At 42.0% G+C, this 17,941-nt stretch overlaps 1 protein-coding gene across 18 annotated transcripts in view; it reads left to right on the top strand.

Moving 5' to 3' along the window:
• Positions 1–17,941, top strand: part of mbnl3 (muscleblind-like splicing regulator 3) — a 43,182-nt gene that overhangs the window by 5,315 nt on the left and 19,926 nt on the right. For 17 of the 18 annotated variants that reach the window (XR_009649348.1, XM_060884587.1, XM_060884580.1 and 14 more), the window contains exon 2: positions 9,207–10,228. Coding sequence is in view for 17 of the 18 variants with exons in the window: in XM_060884587.1 (XP_060740570.1) it covers positions 10,055–10,228 (174 nt within the window). In the remaining variant the exon portion in view is untranslated. Of the gene's footprint in view, positions 1–9,202; positions 10,229–17,941 lie in introns of all 18 variants that reach the window. The other variant, XM_060884571.1, reaches the window with a different exon arrangement.

Raw genomic sequence — 17,941 nt, 5'->3', positions numbered from 1 at the left:
GCAGTAATTCAGGCAAAAGGAGCCCCAACTAAGTATTGAGTGATGTACATGCTCATACTTTTCATGTTCACAATTCACACGAAACATTTGAAATATATCAGTCTGTGTGTAATGAATGAATATAATGTACAAGTTTCACTTTTTGAATGGAATTAGTGAAATAAATCAACTTTTTGATGATATTCTAATTATCTGACCAGCACCTGTATAGCGACTCGCAGCCACAAAGTAAGCACAGAGCGTTCATTTCACTGAGAGCTGGTGACATCGGATGAGCGCTTGTCTGGCGAGCTGACAAAGTTGAGAAACACTTAACTTTGTGCAAATATGGAGCGACTTGGTGCAGAGAATAACGTCAGGAGTGAAGAAAGTAGCACACACACACACTGCTTCTCTTTCATCTACGATCATATAAACGGGCAAATTTTAGATATAAACCCCATTTCATTTTAGTGGCAAGAAACTGATTTGAAACACCATTTACGCCACTCGCTGATGATCACTATTACCATGGCAACCAGAATTAGGAACGCTTACTTGCCATAAAATTGCTGTATGAGTGAACATAGCCTTTCATTTCACTACAGGAAAATCTTCTTAATGTGGAGGGCTTTTTGGTTTCCCTGGAACATGTTTTAGTGCTTACTTGAACACACCGTCTTATTTAGTCGTCTTTTTTTTTTTTAGTGATTTTAGTATTTGGTCAGACTAGATCTGGTAGAGAATAAATAAAGAATCAGTTTGTTGTACACTAACACACGATGTTGTAACTGTATGTTTCCATGTGGACTCAGGACACTGGAGGTTTTTGTGAATGGAGACTGCAGCGCAGGAGTAGGCTAAGGGGATTACAGATACTTAACCTAATTATTTTGCTCTTAAGCCATGCTCTCTCTCTCTCTCTCTCTCTCTCTCTCTCTCTCTCTCTCTCTCTCTCTCTCTCTCTGTCTCTCTCTCTCTCTCTCTCTCTCTCTCTCAGTTTAACTCCTGCAGCTGCCGGCGCCTGTCTCCTAACCACTCCTCTTACTCACCTCAACTGTCTGGCATCCATTTTAAGCTCTGCCTCTGCACGCTCCCGCCCCGCACTCCTCTGCTGCCGTTCCTCTATCTTTTTCTAGCAGAAAGCGTGACTGCTCGGAACGTGCCGCTTCTTTCCTCGCTGTGTCATCTAATTGACCTTCTAATAGAGTTCTAATAAAGTTGATATGCAGCTATATGAAGCGTATCGTATGGAAAAGATTCGGATCTTTTGTAATTTCCACATGACAGAATACTCGGGTTATTTTTGTACTCCCGTGTAATTAGTAGAACAGAGGTTCATTTGTTTCACTTCCCTTATATCGGACAGTAAAAGTAGCTGAAGGTTAAATGGGGAAAACAAGCGACTTGTCTAATTTCAAGATGCGTGCACTTCTGCTTTTTCTAATCCGCTGCCTGCACTTTCAGATCTACAAGTCAAACAGTTCTCAGACCTCAGCTGCTCATGCGGATTGCACTTTGCATGTCCATCTGCTTTTGGACTAAAGCACATGCTTTAGATAATGCAGTCTCTCCATACCTTAACCATGGCTGGGTTAAACTCTCCATCAAAACTGACCTCATATCCAGTGATACAGTGCCTCTGCCCGGGCAGCATCGCATTGCACAAGCTGTTGCATCGCGTATGCCGCGGATTGGGTCAGATTACTTCTAAACCCGCAGCCGAGTTGCGTACATCCGTGATTTATTTTTAAAACAAATACACATGTGAAACGAACAAATGGATGCAAACAACAGCTTTGGTTTTTGTCCCCATCCTTCCCAATATACATTTCAGGACGGAATCACCATAAAAACAGAGCAAACCAGAAGGTTTAGCCATAAAATTAACATAAAAAAAAAAAGAAAGAAAGACGTTACATGGCTTTAAGGATTTGCATGGAACGCAGAAGCTCTGTGGGTTCAACAGTGGCTAAATTCCCAAAAGCAAGCTGCAGAGTTGAGCTGTCAGGTTCAGGAACATGGTTGAGGAGATCACAAATTACATTCGTCTTCAACCGAGATCATTCTGATGGTCAGACCTACAATAATGAGACGGATTTCTGCTTTGCAGGAGACTTTTAGTTAAACATAGATTTTACTACGTGTTTAAAAAAAAGGTTAAAAATGTGTTTTAGGTCAAAACCCTCAGTTATTATGCTGTGGCATTCACTGGCTTGGGGTTAAGCAGGCAAGGTCATAGTTTTTTCTTGCGTGTGTGTGTGTGTGTGAATGTATCAGCTCAGTGCATTATATATTCCACAGCTGCAGTGCACTATGATCTGGACAGAAAGGTTTAAATGATTAATGACCCTGTACTGCCATACTACAGAGCTGAGAGTATTGCTACTTGCATCATACTCTAATACAGCTTGCATATAGCACTTCCTCCAGGATTTCACAGTTTTTTTTTGTGTGTGTGAGATTGTTGCGACCAAAAGTGCTTATTTTTGCAGGGCCTGTTTTCTAAATTTGCAATGTAACTAGAACGGATCAACTTAGAAGTGCAAGATTCTTCTTTTTAGCTACTAGCATTGAAGACAATGCTATAAATAACTTTCAGTGATAGAAAGTAAAAAAAAAAAACGAATCAGAGAAGGTTGTCGACTGAACGAGCGTCCTGATGGCGGCACATGACCCTCGGGAAATCTGCTGGGATTTTGACAAACTGCGAGCTTCAACGAATATCGTGGAATTTGCTTGATTTTGCATTCATCGCTACGAGTGCAAAATCACCAAATCCTAGCTAGAGCCTGGGGTATACTGTATACTGCATGCATGAATGCGTGTGTATGTTGTGCAGTGCACCAGTATGCAGTGTCTATGCTGAGGAATTGTGTTTCACTCTCAGCCTCACCTCCATCTCACCAACCCATCCACTCTGTGTGTAAAACACCATTTCCTGTGTGTTAGAACCAGCTATAGTATCACATGGCTCGTGTCTCTGCTAGTGGCGATTGAAGCCACTGTAACCGATGCTGTCGATCATGCTTCAACACAGCTGCCAAAAACGGCTTTGTCTTACACCTCTCTTTACTTCCACACCCTTTATGCAAACCTCACACACCCAAGCTTCATGAAGCATCACTTACACTCCTGATTACAGATCCGTTTTCTTTCATACCTTTTATCGGCTGTCTTTAGTGTCATTTTAACGTTAAACCTCGGGTGGACGTCACGTCCCGCAGAAGCGATCTCGTAAATCTACTTCGCTGTCATCAGGGTTTCCAGTCGGTACAAACGGCACTCCTCATTTTCATAGGCTTGTTTTGTAGTGTAGGCTTCTTCTGCTCGTACTCGCTGTTTGTTTTTAGACCTCCATCATATGGGCTATTCATGCGCAAATAATCGGCAGACAGGGAAGTGTGTAAACCCAGACCGTGTTGAGGTTTTCACTGCAGATCGCAGAGAGGACACGGCCACACAGGGTTTTTTTCAGTGATAGCTGTCAGCACAAAAGCTTTGTCCTGTCGTCAGGAGATTACAAGATTAAATATCAAGTATGCCACAGGCAGCTATGAGGAGCCCAAGGAGAAAAATCAGACGTGCTCACCGAGTGGGCGGAGTCATGTACTCCTTCCCCTGTCAATCACAGGCGTCTGTGGAAGTATGTGGAAGAGGGCAGATGACATACATTCTGTTGCACTGTGACCGAGCAGCCCAGTTGCTTCCAGACATATTTGAGTATTTCAGTCTGGTCATCTCAGTGCAGTCATTCTCCTCTGATCTGTCTCATCAAACAAGGCAATTCCACCGATTCGGTGTAAAATGTAGATACCTCACCATGATATGAACATGGAATTGACCTGAAGCTCTTGACCTGTATATGATGATTATTTGCATCACTCTGCTGCTGCCACATGATCGGCTGATTTCATTATTGCACGGACGCATATAATCGACCTGTAAGGCCGAGAAAGCAAGTAAAAAGTTAGTTGTTAAAATATTCTGACTAGCAGCTGATGGCTTGGATTTGTGTGTTTCGTTTTATTATCTTTTCAAGGCTATGACCCATTTAGTCCCTCTTGTTTTATTGCACAACTTGCTAATGTTCACTTTGCCCAGGATAAAAGACAGGTTTGGAAAGTGAATAGAGCTGGAAGTGCTGGTTAATCATTGTTCCCATAGCCCATAGTATGGAGGGTGTTTTGACGGAGAGAGAAACGGTGTGACGAAAAATGTGTCACCCTCAGTGAGCATTATGTCAGGGTTAAGTCCCCTTCCTAACATCGTATCGATCAAGCTGATCAAGAGCCCCGGGTTTGGAGATTGTTTGGTGCACAGCCTAAAGGAGACAGCGCTGTTCTCCCTGCAGTTTTTCTATTTAGTTTGAGGTTTTTATCAAAGTTAATGTTTAATGAAAGACAGATGTCTGCACCAAAAATATGAGGAAACAGATAGCTGGCACACGTCTAGCAAACTGGTTCGGTGGATTGAATTATTTATTCTTTTGCTTGCTTTATTCTGTTTTGCATATACTTTAAATCCATGCGCTTAAAAAAACAACAAAGACTGGTTTGTGAATTTTAATCATTGTCTCTCCCACACTGCGTAGATGTTCACTTCTCTCCATTCCTGAAGGTCACTGCAAAGTGTGTGTGTGTGTGTATATACGTTTCTTGGTGCTCCTGACTGAGTGACCTTGCAGAGTCAATACACTCACCGTTTCCAGACGCTTGATATTTGCAGGCCTCCTCTCTATTAGACATACAGCAGTGACACACACACACACATACACACAATTCAGTCTACCATCTTTATTCTCTGCTTAGCCATGTCCCAGCAGCGGAACATGACTGTAAACCAGCTTCACGTCACCACACCACCACCCCAGCGAATCCTGTCTCATGAATCGATAATATTATTAGGCTCAAACAGACGATCCTTTGTATGCTGTCTTTGCCCAGGCAGAGGAGATAGTTGCTGTTCAACATGTTAACCTCATTAGTCATCAAGTCATGTTTGTCAAAACGCATTACTCCGAGTTCGTGCGGAGTCTTGCATGACACATGCTAATATGTACGCTGTTGCTAGTCTTGAACAACACTGTTTCAAGGGCACTGCAGCAGTCGCAGTTCAGCAGGAGCAGGCCAGGTCCAGCCTACACTATAAACCCGTCTTCCGGTTCGCGCTGCATCATCAATTATTCAGCCTACACATTCATGTCATGGCATCGGCTCCCTATCTACTGTATAGCCAAACTCTGTATCTCGCAGATGCCCGAAGCTGTTTTAAGGCGTAAAAACGGAACCGGGAGGGAACATGGCAGGGCCGCTTCGTGCCGCAGTTTACCTGCCGTGTGTCTGAGCTGTATAGAAACTGTGTGTGTTTGTACAGAGAACAGGTGTGTGTGGCGTAGCCTGGCTACTAGGCCACTCACTGCCTTTTTACTGTAGCACACAGGAAGAGAAGCTCAGCATGAAAACACGAGCGAGAAAAGCATCCTTCTGTTGCTTTTTTGCTTCATGTGGAGGTTCCTTTGTTCTGGAGTGTGTAGTTAGTAATTTAATTTCCACCCCCTTCGCTCTTATTTCTTCTGCTTTCTCTCTCTCTCTTTCTCTCTCACCATCATACACACACACATGCTCACATCATCCTGCTCACACCCTCTCCCACTTCACTGCAGTGCTCAGTGCTCTCCTTCCCTTCTGGGCTGTCTGTCTGCGCAGTCACACTCCCGAACCCCCGCCGCCTCCTCCGTCTGTGTGTGTTTCTGTGAGACACGGGCACAGATCCTATCTGCCCTTCTGTCTCCCTCTCTCACTCCATCGCTTACTCCCTCTTTCTGATTTTCTCTCTTGTTTTTTTTTTTTTCTTCAATGGCCGCAGTGCTGTTTTGTCTAGATCCGCCATAGCCGTACATTCATTCATCCCTCTATGCTGCATCTTCATCAGATCGGGACGTAACACACAACCCCGTGAAACTTTACCAGATCATCCGTACAGTTCAGTTCAATTCAGTCATATTTCTACAGCACTTTTGACAATGGACATAGTCACAAAGCAGCTTTAAAGAAATATATCAATTCAGCGTATCAACTGTACATTTTCAGTTTATCTCCAATGAGCAAGACAGAGGTGCCGGTAGTGAGGGAAAACTCCCTGAGAGGATATGAGGAGGAAAAGGGGAACTCATCCTCATCTGGGTGTCAAAGATAACATAATTCTAAATTATTTCCCTTTTCCATAACTGGTATGGTTAAAACAGAGCAAATGTGTAACCGGGAGGTTTATTTTAGTCTATATTGTTCACCGATTAAGACATTTGTTATTTGTTATATTCCTGATTTCTTCAGCTTTTTTGTTCCATTCCAGCATTGTTCCTTAATTAGTTTAAGCACATGGCTACTCAGGATTTAGCTAAACAATGTCTGAAACACTTTCATTCAACTCATCCTCGCAGCTCACAACAACAAATACGCCGCCTGCAATACTCACGCTGTGAGTTCGGTCGACTTTCTGCAGCAGAGCCGTACCGCTTTCTCACTGCAGTTGAACCTCACCCGCGTTCATTTGGTTCACCAGACCGAGAGCTCCTAGCTCGGGCCTCGCCTCGTTTTGGTCTACACCAGAGTGTGATTGCTGTAGTGTGAAAATGTGCCAGGGGTTCGATTTAAATGGACTACATGCTCCTGAAGTGAAAGCAGCCTCATTTACTTTCATTTACTTTTATTATCAAAAGAATAAAATAAAAAAAAATACAAAGACAACCATAAGAACCCTAGTCTCTTAAACTATTATTAGAGCTAATTATAGCTATCCACATTACACTGTTAGCCCAAGTGATCTGTAATCCAACCTTCCAAACCTGTTAGATTAGGTTACATCAAGCGTAGCAGATACAGTCATTAGACTGTCACTGCAGTGCAGCTGAAGCTTCCTCTTTCTATGGCTGTGGGAAATCGAGTAGCTTTCTGATGAACCTGTCACACTTACCACATAATCACCTAATTACAGTTACTTAACCTGCTCAGCTTTAAACGGTAGATTACACAATCAGAAGTTTTCATAGAAATGCCGGAATGCAGAAAACACGGTCGTTATCAAATCATAAACAAGTTCAGATAGAATCAAATCGCTGCATCATCATATCCTCATCAGGTTTCTTGAACAGATGTTTTGAGCTGTGACATATTTGTCACTATGATTTGTTGTGTAACGTGCTACTAACATGGCGTTACCTGTTACGTCTTGTATGTAACATTTGCGTTTGTATCATCTTTAGCTGTAGCACGTGCTCTTAAGGTCAGTAACCTCTGTGTGTCTTACTGTAATATAGGCTGGATTTCAATTATTAGCGTTACTTAATTCCTGTCTGTCTGTTTAATCTATCTATCTACTCATCCATCTGTCTGTCTGTATATCTATATATCTATCTGTTTTATCTATCTATCTGTCTCTCATCTATGTCTGTCTGTATGTCTATCTATCTATCTGCTGTCTGTATGTCTGTCTATCTATCTAGCTAGCGATCTATCTAGCGATCTAGCTAGCTAAAAGTTTTTCGTGCACATTTTGACAGTCTGGGGTCATTTTGATTTGCTTGTTTGTTCATGAACTTTGAGAAACACACACAAAAATCAGTAAAATGTTTTTCATTTTATGTCATTAACAGTTGCTAAGTGGTGAAATTTGGAACGAAGGTGGCAAAGCAAGCCTGTATGTTTGCACGTTGACACCAGAGTTCAATGAGTTCAGTAAATATTTTTAAACATGCTGTAAATGCATCTTTGCTCATTCATGTGAACTCTTTTTAGTCGTAGATCGAATAAAAATAGATTTTAAGGTGGTATTTACACAAAGGTGTGAATAAAGTGACATAAATACGGTTGGGTAACGTTGACTAAATGTTGCTTCAGGGAACCTTAATATTAAGTGTTGCCATGGTAATTATTCAAATATCCTAAGATTAGCATGAAGTAAGATTGTTATTTGAAAAAAATTGCTATCATCGAACAGATCAATCACAGCATCAGACAGTCTGCTGGGTCTGTTTACACACGTTTAGACCTCCAGTAGCAGTAGCAGACACAGATTTCCTCTTAGCCTGCCGGCCCTCCTCAGTATCGCCCACCTTCTTCTGTATTACATCACCGATTCTTCTTCTCCGCAGACTGCATGTCAGCTGTTAAACCACCCATGACACAAACATGTGTACACAAACTCACTCCCACTGTTCCTGCTAAGACTTGTGTTGAACTCACGGTTCCGTGCTTTTCTCTATAATACTTTTACTCTTATATTTTAAATGTAAACATAGACATTGTTTCAGTGTGTTTGTGTGTGGAAGAGACTTTCTGTGTGTGTGTGTGTGTGTGTGTGTGTGGAAGAGGCTTTGTGGTAAACCAGTACAGAATCTTTCCCATAAAGCCTGTTGGGGGGGTGGGGGATAGACGTGCTTCGTAGGTTTTTTACAGGCGAGCCCGAGAGCACGTGCAATGAGCAACGACAGTCTCTTCCAGTGGAGGCAGGAGAGGAAAAGAAGACAGTCACCGCATAACTCGGCTCCTTATTGGCTGCTGCCCACTCAGCCCGTTTGCAAAGCAGTCACCGATTGGCTGTCATAGTGCTGAGCACCGAGCTGCTGCCGTTGCGAGGGCCAGGCTTTCCCTTCCTCTTCTCTTCTACTACCTGTGTTTCATGAACGTGTACAAATTCCGAAGTCTCTCTGCGCTTTTCAAGAAATAAGCACGAGCACAAGCGCAGTCATAACCGACACCAACTTGTTGTGCTGGTCATAAAGAGACGGCACTCTCTCGTGCTTTATTTCTCTCCCCCTCCTTCTCTTCCTCCCTCTCTCCCTCTCTCCCGCCCTCCCTCTATCTCTTAATCAAGACACAGCCTGCCCTTTCCTGTGCATTGCTGCCTGCCTCCAGCCTGCACGCCTCCTCTACCTCTCTTTCCCTCTCTCGCTCCTTCATTCTCTTGCTTCTCGCTCATGCACTCTCTGCCATGCACTTTCCTTCTCTCGCTCTCTCTCTCTCCATCCTGTCCCTCTCTGTATCCCACACTCCCAGCTTTGCAGTTTAAATACTTGAGCTTCTTCAGTTTCATTTCGACAGTTTTGTTTATTCGCCAGTTCAAACAGCACATCCTATCTTACAAAGGTCGACCCAGCGATTGTCTTTCAATTTTGACTTGTCATTACACTTTTTGTAATTTTTCCTTCTTTATCTTTTGAAAGACAGGTTTCGCATCAGAGGAGCTAAAGGAGATATTGGAGGTACAATGAGAAGAAGAGACACGGGAGAAACAGGAGGGACAAGAATGCGACTCAAGTAGAAGGCAGCGGACGTGTATCACCACAAAGTGCCTGGATGCTGCAGCAGCCTCGTGCCGGCGCATGCTTTTTTTTTCCCACGCTGCTGTTCCCCCCAGACCTGACTGCTTGCCTGTAAGTGTATCGGTGATTGCGCTTGGCCTTGACTCGGGCTATATTTTACTCTGACAGGCAAACAGTCAATCGGCCTATTTGCTGTTCCTCGATCTCGAGCCTCCCCCCACCTCGCTCTCAATATCATCCAGTTAATACAAGGACAGTCGACTCGTTTCTTTTTTTGTACCCAACATTTTAGTCCTGAAGCCTTTTCTTCATCTGCTGTTGTCTGGAAATGTGAGAATCTCTAGAAAATCTTCATGCAGCAGGACAGCTGCTTTTAAGAATCCAAAGGTGGGAAAAGTGGAAAAAGTTGTCGTGTATGAGACCGGACAGCCACCGCAGCCCAGGAGAACGTGTCCGTCTGCACTTTTAGTGCCCTCAGTCTGAGTAAAAGGGTCCAGAAGCCGTTGCAGCATGCCTGAGTGACCTGCTCTCTCCTGGACACGCCTGCTCCTGGAACCCACAGAGTCCTAGATTCTTTGTTATTGTTCTTGTTAAAGCTTTTCCACTATTCTGTCCGAACATTAGAGCATGTTTTTCTTGTACCAGACTGTTTTTTGTGCTGCGGCAAAGTGACTTTTTTTGTCCTGCTACGTGCGCTTTTTAACCTTCATACCCCCAGACGACCTTTAACTTCACCTAAAGCATCCGCTCATCATGGCCGTCAACATCGCCGTAGGCCGGGACACCAAGTGGCTGACACTAGAGGTGTGTCGCGAGTTCCAGAGAGGCTCGTGCTCACGTTCCGACACCGAGTGCAAGTTTGCTCACCCCTCTCGCACCTGCCATGTGGAGAATGGCCGCGTCATCGCCTGCTTCGACTCTCTCAAGGTAACCCTGACGCAAAGATACACACTTTCTCAAACAGCACAAAGAGCTCCGGTACAGAACTTAGAGCCTTATATCTTTTATAGTCAAATATATAGGACCTAACACACCCAAACACACTGGCGTTTTCTGATGCCAACACATCTACGCTCTTTTTTTGCTGAGTTGTGATCATTCTTCTGTTGATGTCCTGAAAGGCAGTATGTGTCTGTGTCAGCCTTTAAAAGTATACAGCAGACTTGGGTCAACTACATCTGCAAAAGCATGATTAAGCACTTTTGTCCAAGCGTGCACAATGCAGAGGGTCTGCCGAGATGTAGCCCACTGCAAATCAGGACGAGTAACAGAAGCAGAGATTTATAGAATTATATACGTTTGTGGACAAAATGGTGTACGTCACAGTAAACACGTATTTTTATAGCAATGCAACCTGAAAAAGAACTTCTATCCATTTTCAAACTTTAGACATCATACCCAAAAACATCTGATTGGCCATAATGTATGGTCATAATGCCAAGTCAGCATTCTTACAATTGTTTTATTTTTATTCCTGACTAAATATTTTATTATATTGAGCTTGCTGTGGCAAAAAGGATCAATCATTATTTTATTTTATTTTTTTTTTAAAGAAAAGATTTTAAATAAAAGAACTCTTGAGAGGGTCGTTTTCTGATCAGTATTCTGATTAGGAAGGCTGAAGAGCGACAGCTCAAACATCAGGGAGTTCTTATAACAAAATAGCAATCTCTTTGAAGCTCCTCGCATATCTCCTCTGTGTATAAATTCAGAACTACAAGTCGCTGATGCAGCACGATCAGCAGGCTTGAGAGTTGCAGCCGTGGCTTTTATACAGAAATCCTCCAGTAATTCACTGATAGTCTGGCAGTGCAGCGCCGTCTGGATTAATAATGTGAAATGGGATTATTTTTCAAAATAAATATAGAAGAAAGGCAGTTTCAGGGTCAGTGTGCTGAGGGAGGGAGAGAAGAACGTAGCCTTGTACGGTATGTCCTTAATGAGCTCTGAAAATGCACAATACTGTCCGCAACTTCAGTTCAGGTTTTAATTATACAACACTTCATTTTAATAGTACTTATTCATTTCTCTGTGGACAAGAGACCATCCCCCTCATCCCAACCCCTTTCCTCTTCCTCCTCCTCCTCCTCTTCTCTGCTAATTTATTGACGTCCCTTAATGGCTACCACAATGTCCTTTCTCCTAACTGGTGTCTTTCGCTGGAGAGGTTTCTTTACCCATTAGTTCTGACTTGCCTGCCTGCCTGCCTGCCTGCACGTTGGCCTAGGTACACATAAATTATGCATTCCATAAAATTCAACTCTGTGCTGCTTTTATTAATGTCTGCCCTCTGCTAACAACTCCACACGAATAGAAAATATCTGCGACATCATGCTCTAATAGCCCAAGCCACCAGTTACATGCAGGTTCTTCTGTAATCATAGAGCGCATCTTGTCTGTTATCATCTTCCGCTCTGTCTGTGACCAATAAGAAGAGAGGAGACCGGATGAGGCAAAACTTCCTCCCAGTTGCTGGGCGCGTTACCATGGCTACGCCGAGGAGATCCCTGACCCACTGAATCTAGCACGACGTGACTTACAGCTTTTCATTCCTCTCTCTGTCTGTATCTGCATCAGGAGGAAAACACAGCACTTGTTACACAACTCCACAAATATGCTGTCCAGTTTGGTGGTGGTTTTATTATTATTATTATTATTATTATTATTATGTTGGTGGATGGCAGATTTGCGGCAGTGTATCCTTGCAATTTGGCCATTAATAATGCAGATTAACACTGTTGCTGATCTTTTGCTTTCAGCTGCTTTCTCCTCTGTGTTTTGGGGACGTCTGTTCTTAGGGGACCGTCTGCTCACTGCTAAATACTCCCAGAACATACTCTCTTTACTTCTGATGCAAACACTGCTGTCACTATAGGCACTAGAAAATTGGGCTTGTTTGTGAGAGAGGCGACGAACGGATCAGATTCGGATGATGTGCAAAAACTCAATTAGGAATTTTTAAAAAAAAAAAATAAACCACTTAAGCAATAGATCATGCACAAAAACGAGCACTAGAACACACGTGGATTTTCATGTTGTAGCTATATATTTAATTATTCTATTTTTGTTTGAAATGCAGAAATTATTCAAAATTCTAATTAAAAAATGAGCTTTTTTAAACCTTTTTTGTGTCAAAAATACAGTATGCCGTTAAAAAAAAAAAATTAAACGATCAATAATCAGCGTCATAGAATTAACATTTCTGTTACAATTAAAACTGTGTGTATTTTAGATATCCATACAACCAAATTTCTTGTTTAAAAATGTCTTTATTTTTAAAAAGTTGGCTTTCCAATTTAAAAAGAAAGACATTACCCTGTGCTTTCACTAGTTGTGCCAAACAAATCTCCTGCCGACGTGCTCTCACAGAGCCGGAGTCTATCACAGGAACCGACAGCGTTTAGATACGGGGACGATACATTGCTTTCATTTTGTCCAAGTGACTTTGTCCATAATCATTATTTATAAGACAAGCGCGTTCGCCAATGATGTCTTTTCTGCTGCTGGAGTAATGACGGCTTTAAAGTTGGTTGCATTTCAGACACTCACGCTTCCGCTGCTGACATCATTCACAAAGATCCTGTGACAAGCTTTGGAAAGGCATATACCTCATCAGCACAATTGTCTACAGACTTTTATTTTGTATTCGTTTTATATTCTGGGGCTCCTCTGCACTGCTGCGCCGCACTGCCAGTAAGCTTCATTAGCTGCCTGTGAAACACAGCGCCATGTGTTTACAAGATGACTAAATGGAAAATAATAAAATACAATACCAATACAATGGTTTTATGTGAATTTCTCCATCAGAGGAACCTGTCTAAGGACAGCGAGATCATTCGCTTCTTAGCCGGTAATTCAATAAAAGATTAGATTCTGTGCTTTGTCTGGACGTAAACTGAATAATATTCACATGAACCATTCTGATTTATGGTTTTACAGAGGACTTATGAGACAGATACTGGACAGCAGGTTCTCTCAACCTTGGTTAAGTTGCCCTATATGCTGGAAGGTCTGTTACTGACCTAAAATGTAAGTGTTTTATCCAGCAAAGTAACATGTTGCACCGATGAAGGTGCGCACTCACACAGCAGGTGCCATGTTATCTGTACGTGTTGGTAGTACCAGTGCTACACAGTATTAGTTTATACCAAAAGCTATTTATTTGCACTTCGGTTTACAGGTTCCTGTGAATTAATATGTGGAAAAAGCAGCACCCACCTCGAATTCAAGCATATTTTTAACATACTACACGTTCCAGTGCTCCTCAAGAGCCAATGAGCCTCCTCACTCTTCCTTTAAAGCTGCTTACTGACACCTTCATTGTGTTAAGGTACCAGATATGTACCCATTAGTGTCACATTAGTCTTGAGATTCATGAAATCAGTTGAGGAAACTGCTGAGCTGTGAAGGCATCACTTGAGTAATATAAATTTTTGTTTGTTCTGTTGCCTTTGACGTTTTTGTATTTTGTCATCTGATAATTCCCTTCCTCTAGTAAGCTTTTTCCTACCAACCAAAGAGGATGAAAGGCAACGTGTACTTCCTCCAATACATTTTGAACCAGCTACCCTGCTTTTTTAAACTCTTGTTCATGCTCCATCACAGAGCATCATGTCTTACTCAGAGGAAAGTGTCAGAATCTGCAGTTCTGATGGACAGGTGAAAACGGTCCAGCCGTCCCTCTTACCCAGACAGACAACCGTGTCAGACAACCGTGTCAGACAACACTTTTTGTGCATTACATCTTTTATCCTTAGGGCAGTAACCCAGTCGTCATGTTTGTTAAAACTGTAAGTAATGGTTCTGGGAAGGTGGTTTAAATGTACACTGTATTATTTATTTTGGGGATTTTTTTATCCTAATAGTCCAGCACAATAGTCAGAAAAACAGCATTAACTGCTAATGACCACTGGCCTCTGGGCCAATAACACTTTTTTCAATTTCCTGTACATCGGAAAAATTTTTTATCAACTCTCTGTGACTCACACTTAGTCATTATGAGACTGACATGATACCTAAATCTGGATGCATGAGTTGCTAAAAAATCAGCAGGGTAGAAGAGTCACATCAACAAGTGATTCAAACTTGGCAGCAGTCTGAATCTGGTGATAATGAGTAGTTTCATGGGAAGTACCTTAAAAGCCATGTTCCAGCTTTAGCAACTCCTGTAACGCTGCTTTGGACGATCTGGTCTAGCCTCCTTACCTGAAGGCCATGATGCTAAGGTGCATTTTTTTCTGACAGTGACTTGCCAGTAAGTGAGATCTCAGCTCAAGACTCATCTAGGGATAACCAAGAGTACAAATTAAGTACAGCCAGTCAGGGAGTCACTGAACACTCTGAACTGTGGCAACCAACAAGACATCACAATGAGGAGTAGAACCAACAGAGACTAAGTAGCAAAGTGTACAGGGTAAAATAAGCGATTATAACGCGTGGCTAAGGCAACCAGTTAGTATTCATGAGATGGCAAACTCTCTTGGTGGGTGACTCAATCCCCAGTTTCTGATCTGATGGAGAAAGCGGGCTATCTGTCATGCAACAAGTCAAAAATGTAACAGATTAATGAGAGAGGTGTGACTTTTGGGACTGTGGTCTGACAGACTCTGTAGCATTCATTTGTTGTGTGAACGATGGGTGTGTGCGTATGTGGGTGGGTTGGTGGATGGGAGTAAACACATCTCAGTAGCTATACCCATCCGTCACGTCAGTCGCACACAGCTCATCAGTGTTCAGAGCAAAGGCACCTTCACACTGCCAACTTTCACTTACAGTTCCTCTAGTTCAGCGGTCTCCAATCTTATTCACAAAGGGCCGGTGTGGGTGCAGGTTTTCATTCCAACCAAGCAGAAGCCACACTGGCCCTTTGTGGATAAGATTGGAGACCGCTGCTCTAGTTCATACTCTTCCACTGTTATGGCCAGGGTTGAGTCTGGACAAAGGGAAAGGAACTCGTTCTTAACAGGCTTTTATGGCATACTTGGCAAATGTTTTGAGCCATAGCAGCATGTAGATCCAAACTGTGCTTTAGTGATAAATAAGATATAGCCAGTGATTATGACAGTGCCAGAAGTTAGAATCAAATCTGTTAACATGCCCCTCTTAATGAAGCTAAACCACAGTTTTGTAAGTTTCACCTTGTTGTTCAACTACAAAAAACCCTGTAGCATGTCGAGAAGCAAGTATATTCTGTGTGTGTGTGTGTGAGGGTGATTGAACAAAGAAGTTTGTGCTTGTTCTGTAGAGTGCGATCAGAGTGCAATTTATTCCACAGGGGTAATGAAGTTACAGTAAGTTGACTGGATTTCACCCTTGGCTAATGCACCCTGCTTGCAGTGCACAAAGTTCTCCACTATTCTAAAAGCCAAAGGCATGGGAAGCAAATAACTCGATCAGTCATGCAATGGGAAGGCAACATATGGGGAAGGTTGGCTGTGAAAAATGAACATGAGGTTCCATAACGTGTCTATAAATATTTCATAGGCAAATAAACAGGAACTAAAGACAGGTAGGCAGTTTATATGTTCTAACATATAAGTGTATGTTTTTAGTAAATGATACTTTTCAACAGTGACACCAGATACAACAAACTTTAAAACATGCACAGCATCTGAATGTGGAAGATCGAATTGATTTAAATGAGTATTTTGCGTTATAATAAATTAATATTATACTGTTAATAATATAATAGAATTAATGTGTAATACTAGACCAAGAAAAAAAATAAACCCCGGAATCCTGTGACATCCTGTCTCTACATAATCCAGCTATTTGTCTAATCCAAATATCAGTCTGTAACATGTGCAATAATATTTTGTCAGTTTTTCAGAGCGTTTCATCCCCGAAGGTTTCTGCTGATAAAACGTTACGACAAAACACGATCAAATCCGTTCACTTCCAGTTACCAGTTCCTATTATCCAATTCGGTTTTCTTTATATAGTGCATTTGGTACTGGATGTGGTCACAAAGCAACTTTACGGAAATCCAGATATAATAGCGTTATTAAAACTCAAGGTTTATTCCTAATGAGCAAGACTGTGGCAGGGAAAATCTCTCTCCAAGACAACAAGAGGACGAAACATAGAGAGGAACCAGACTCAGAAGGGAACCCATCATCTACTGGGTGACACTGAATAGTGTGGTTATAAATAATTTCCCTTCTATAACTGTACTGAAGAGTCAGAGTGCTAATTGTGTTAAGAGAAACATGAGTATGAACATATTTAGCATATAATATAACAACTGTAGGAACACAATGTTAAATAGAATCAAAATAAGCACTGATCCTGCTTCATGGATTTCACTTTAAGAATCAGTGTGACAGACCAGAGTGATTTAGGATTGAACTGAGAGGTTATAGTCTAAGCATACTGCCGAGCAGTCGAGGTCATTTTGCTCAAACAGTGTGTGTCTGGTTGTCTTGGGATTTAAACTCTTCACGACATGCAAATCTCCACAGGCTTTTGAGCTGCCACCCCTTGTTTAAGGGGCTTCGTCGGTTTCCTGAACGGTTGGAAAATGATTTTAACACTTTAACATGTGATCCACACCTGTGCGGTTACAAGGCTGACATCTAGATAAAACGAGTGGCACCTCAGGAAGCATTACAGACACACAGGGCACCTTGTCACTGTGCCTGAGTGGATTTTCCCCAAGTTTTGGTTTCCAGAAAACACGCTAGTGAATGTGTGTGTACATGGTGCCCTGCGATGGATTCGTGTCCCATCCAGAGTGTGTTGCTGCCTCACTCCCAGTGTTACAGGGATAGGATCTAAGACCCAAACGTGACCCTGATTACGATAGAGCACTTACTAAAACTGAATGGTGAGTAATAACGATTATAATCGCTATGATGTGAATGTTTTTGCTGTCACTTGCAATGCAGTGTAATACAAACTCACCAGACCCTTCAAATAAATATCTGACTAATATTTCATACCAATTAAACAGGAATAGTCTGAATACCCCATATACCCCAATACCCCTGAATCTTCCCAAAATGCTAATAACACTTCACCACACACACACACACGTGCCACACTGTATCTGGCCAGATATCAGTATTTGTTTGTCATTAGGATATGAAAGGTTGCTTATACGATGATACGCTAATGTTCCTGTTTAAAGAACTTGCTTGTACCAATTTTACAGCTAATTAAACATAAGACAAATTGCATTAGAGACATAATGTGTTTCTAAGGACACCTGGTGAACCTTTGCTACGTGTGCTGTGATTACTGTCCATATTCATGCATAATCGTAATAGATTCAAAATCCTAGTGCAGAACTATTCAATTAGTTCATGAAAAGCCTCCCAAATGAGTGTTCAGTGAGATATGGCTTGCAATATGAGCGATGAAGATAACAATATAGGAGCCCATGTGTTGTATTTTTCCACCATAAGACACCCAAGTAAGTTTTTTCCCTTGCATTTAAAGATGCGCCTGTTGTATTTTGAAACTGCATTACAACATATACATCGGTGCATTGTAACATGCCCGAGTCAGGGTTTTTTTTCTCCATTCAAATGGGTAAATCAGAGAGTCATATCACACTCATTTAGAATTAAACTGAGACTTAAATGCACATAACAATATGGCAAATATCATTCAGTATAGTATTTTTTTGTCACAATAAAT

This window comes from Tachysurus vachellii, chromosome 13 (assembly GCF_030014155.1).
Source record: "Tachysurus vachellii isolate PV-2020 chromosome 13, HZAU_Pvac_v1, whole genome shotgun sequence".
Lineage (NCBI taxonomy): Eukaryota > Metazoa > Chordata > Actinopteri > Siluriformes > Bagridae > Tachysurus > Tachysurus vachellii.
This window is presented reverse-complemented; position numbering and strand designations above follow the sequence as displayed.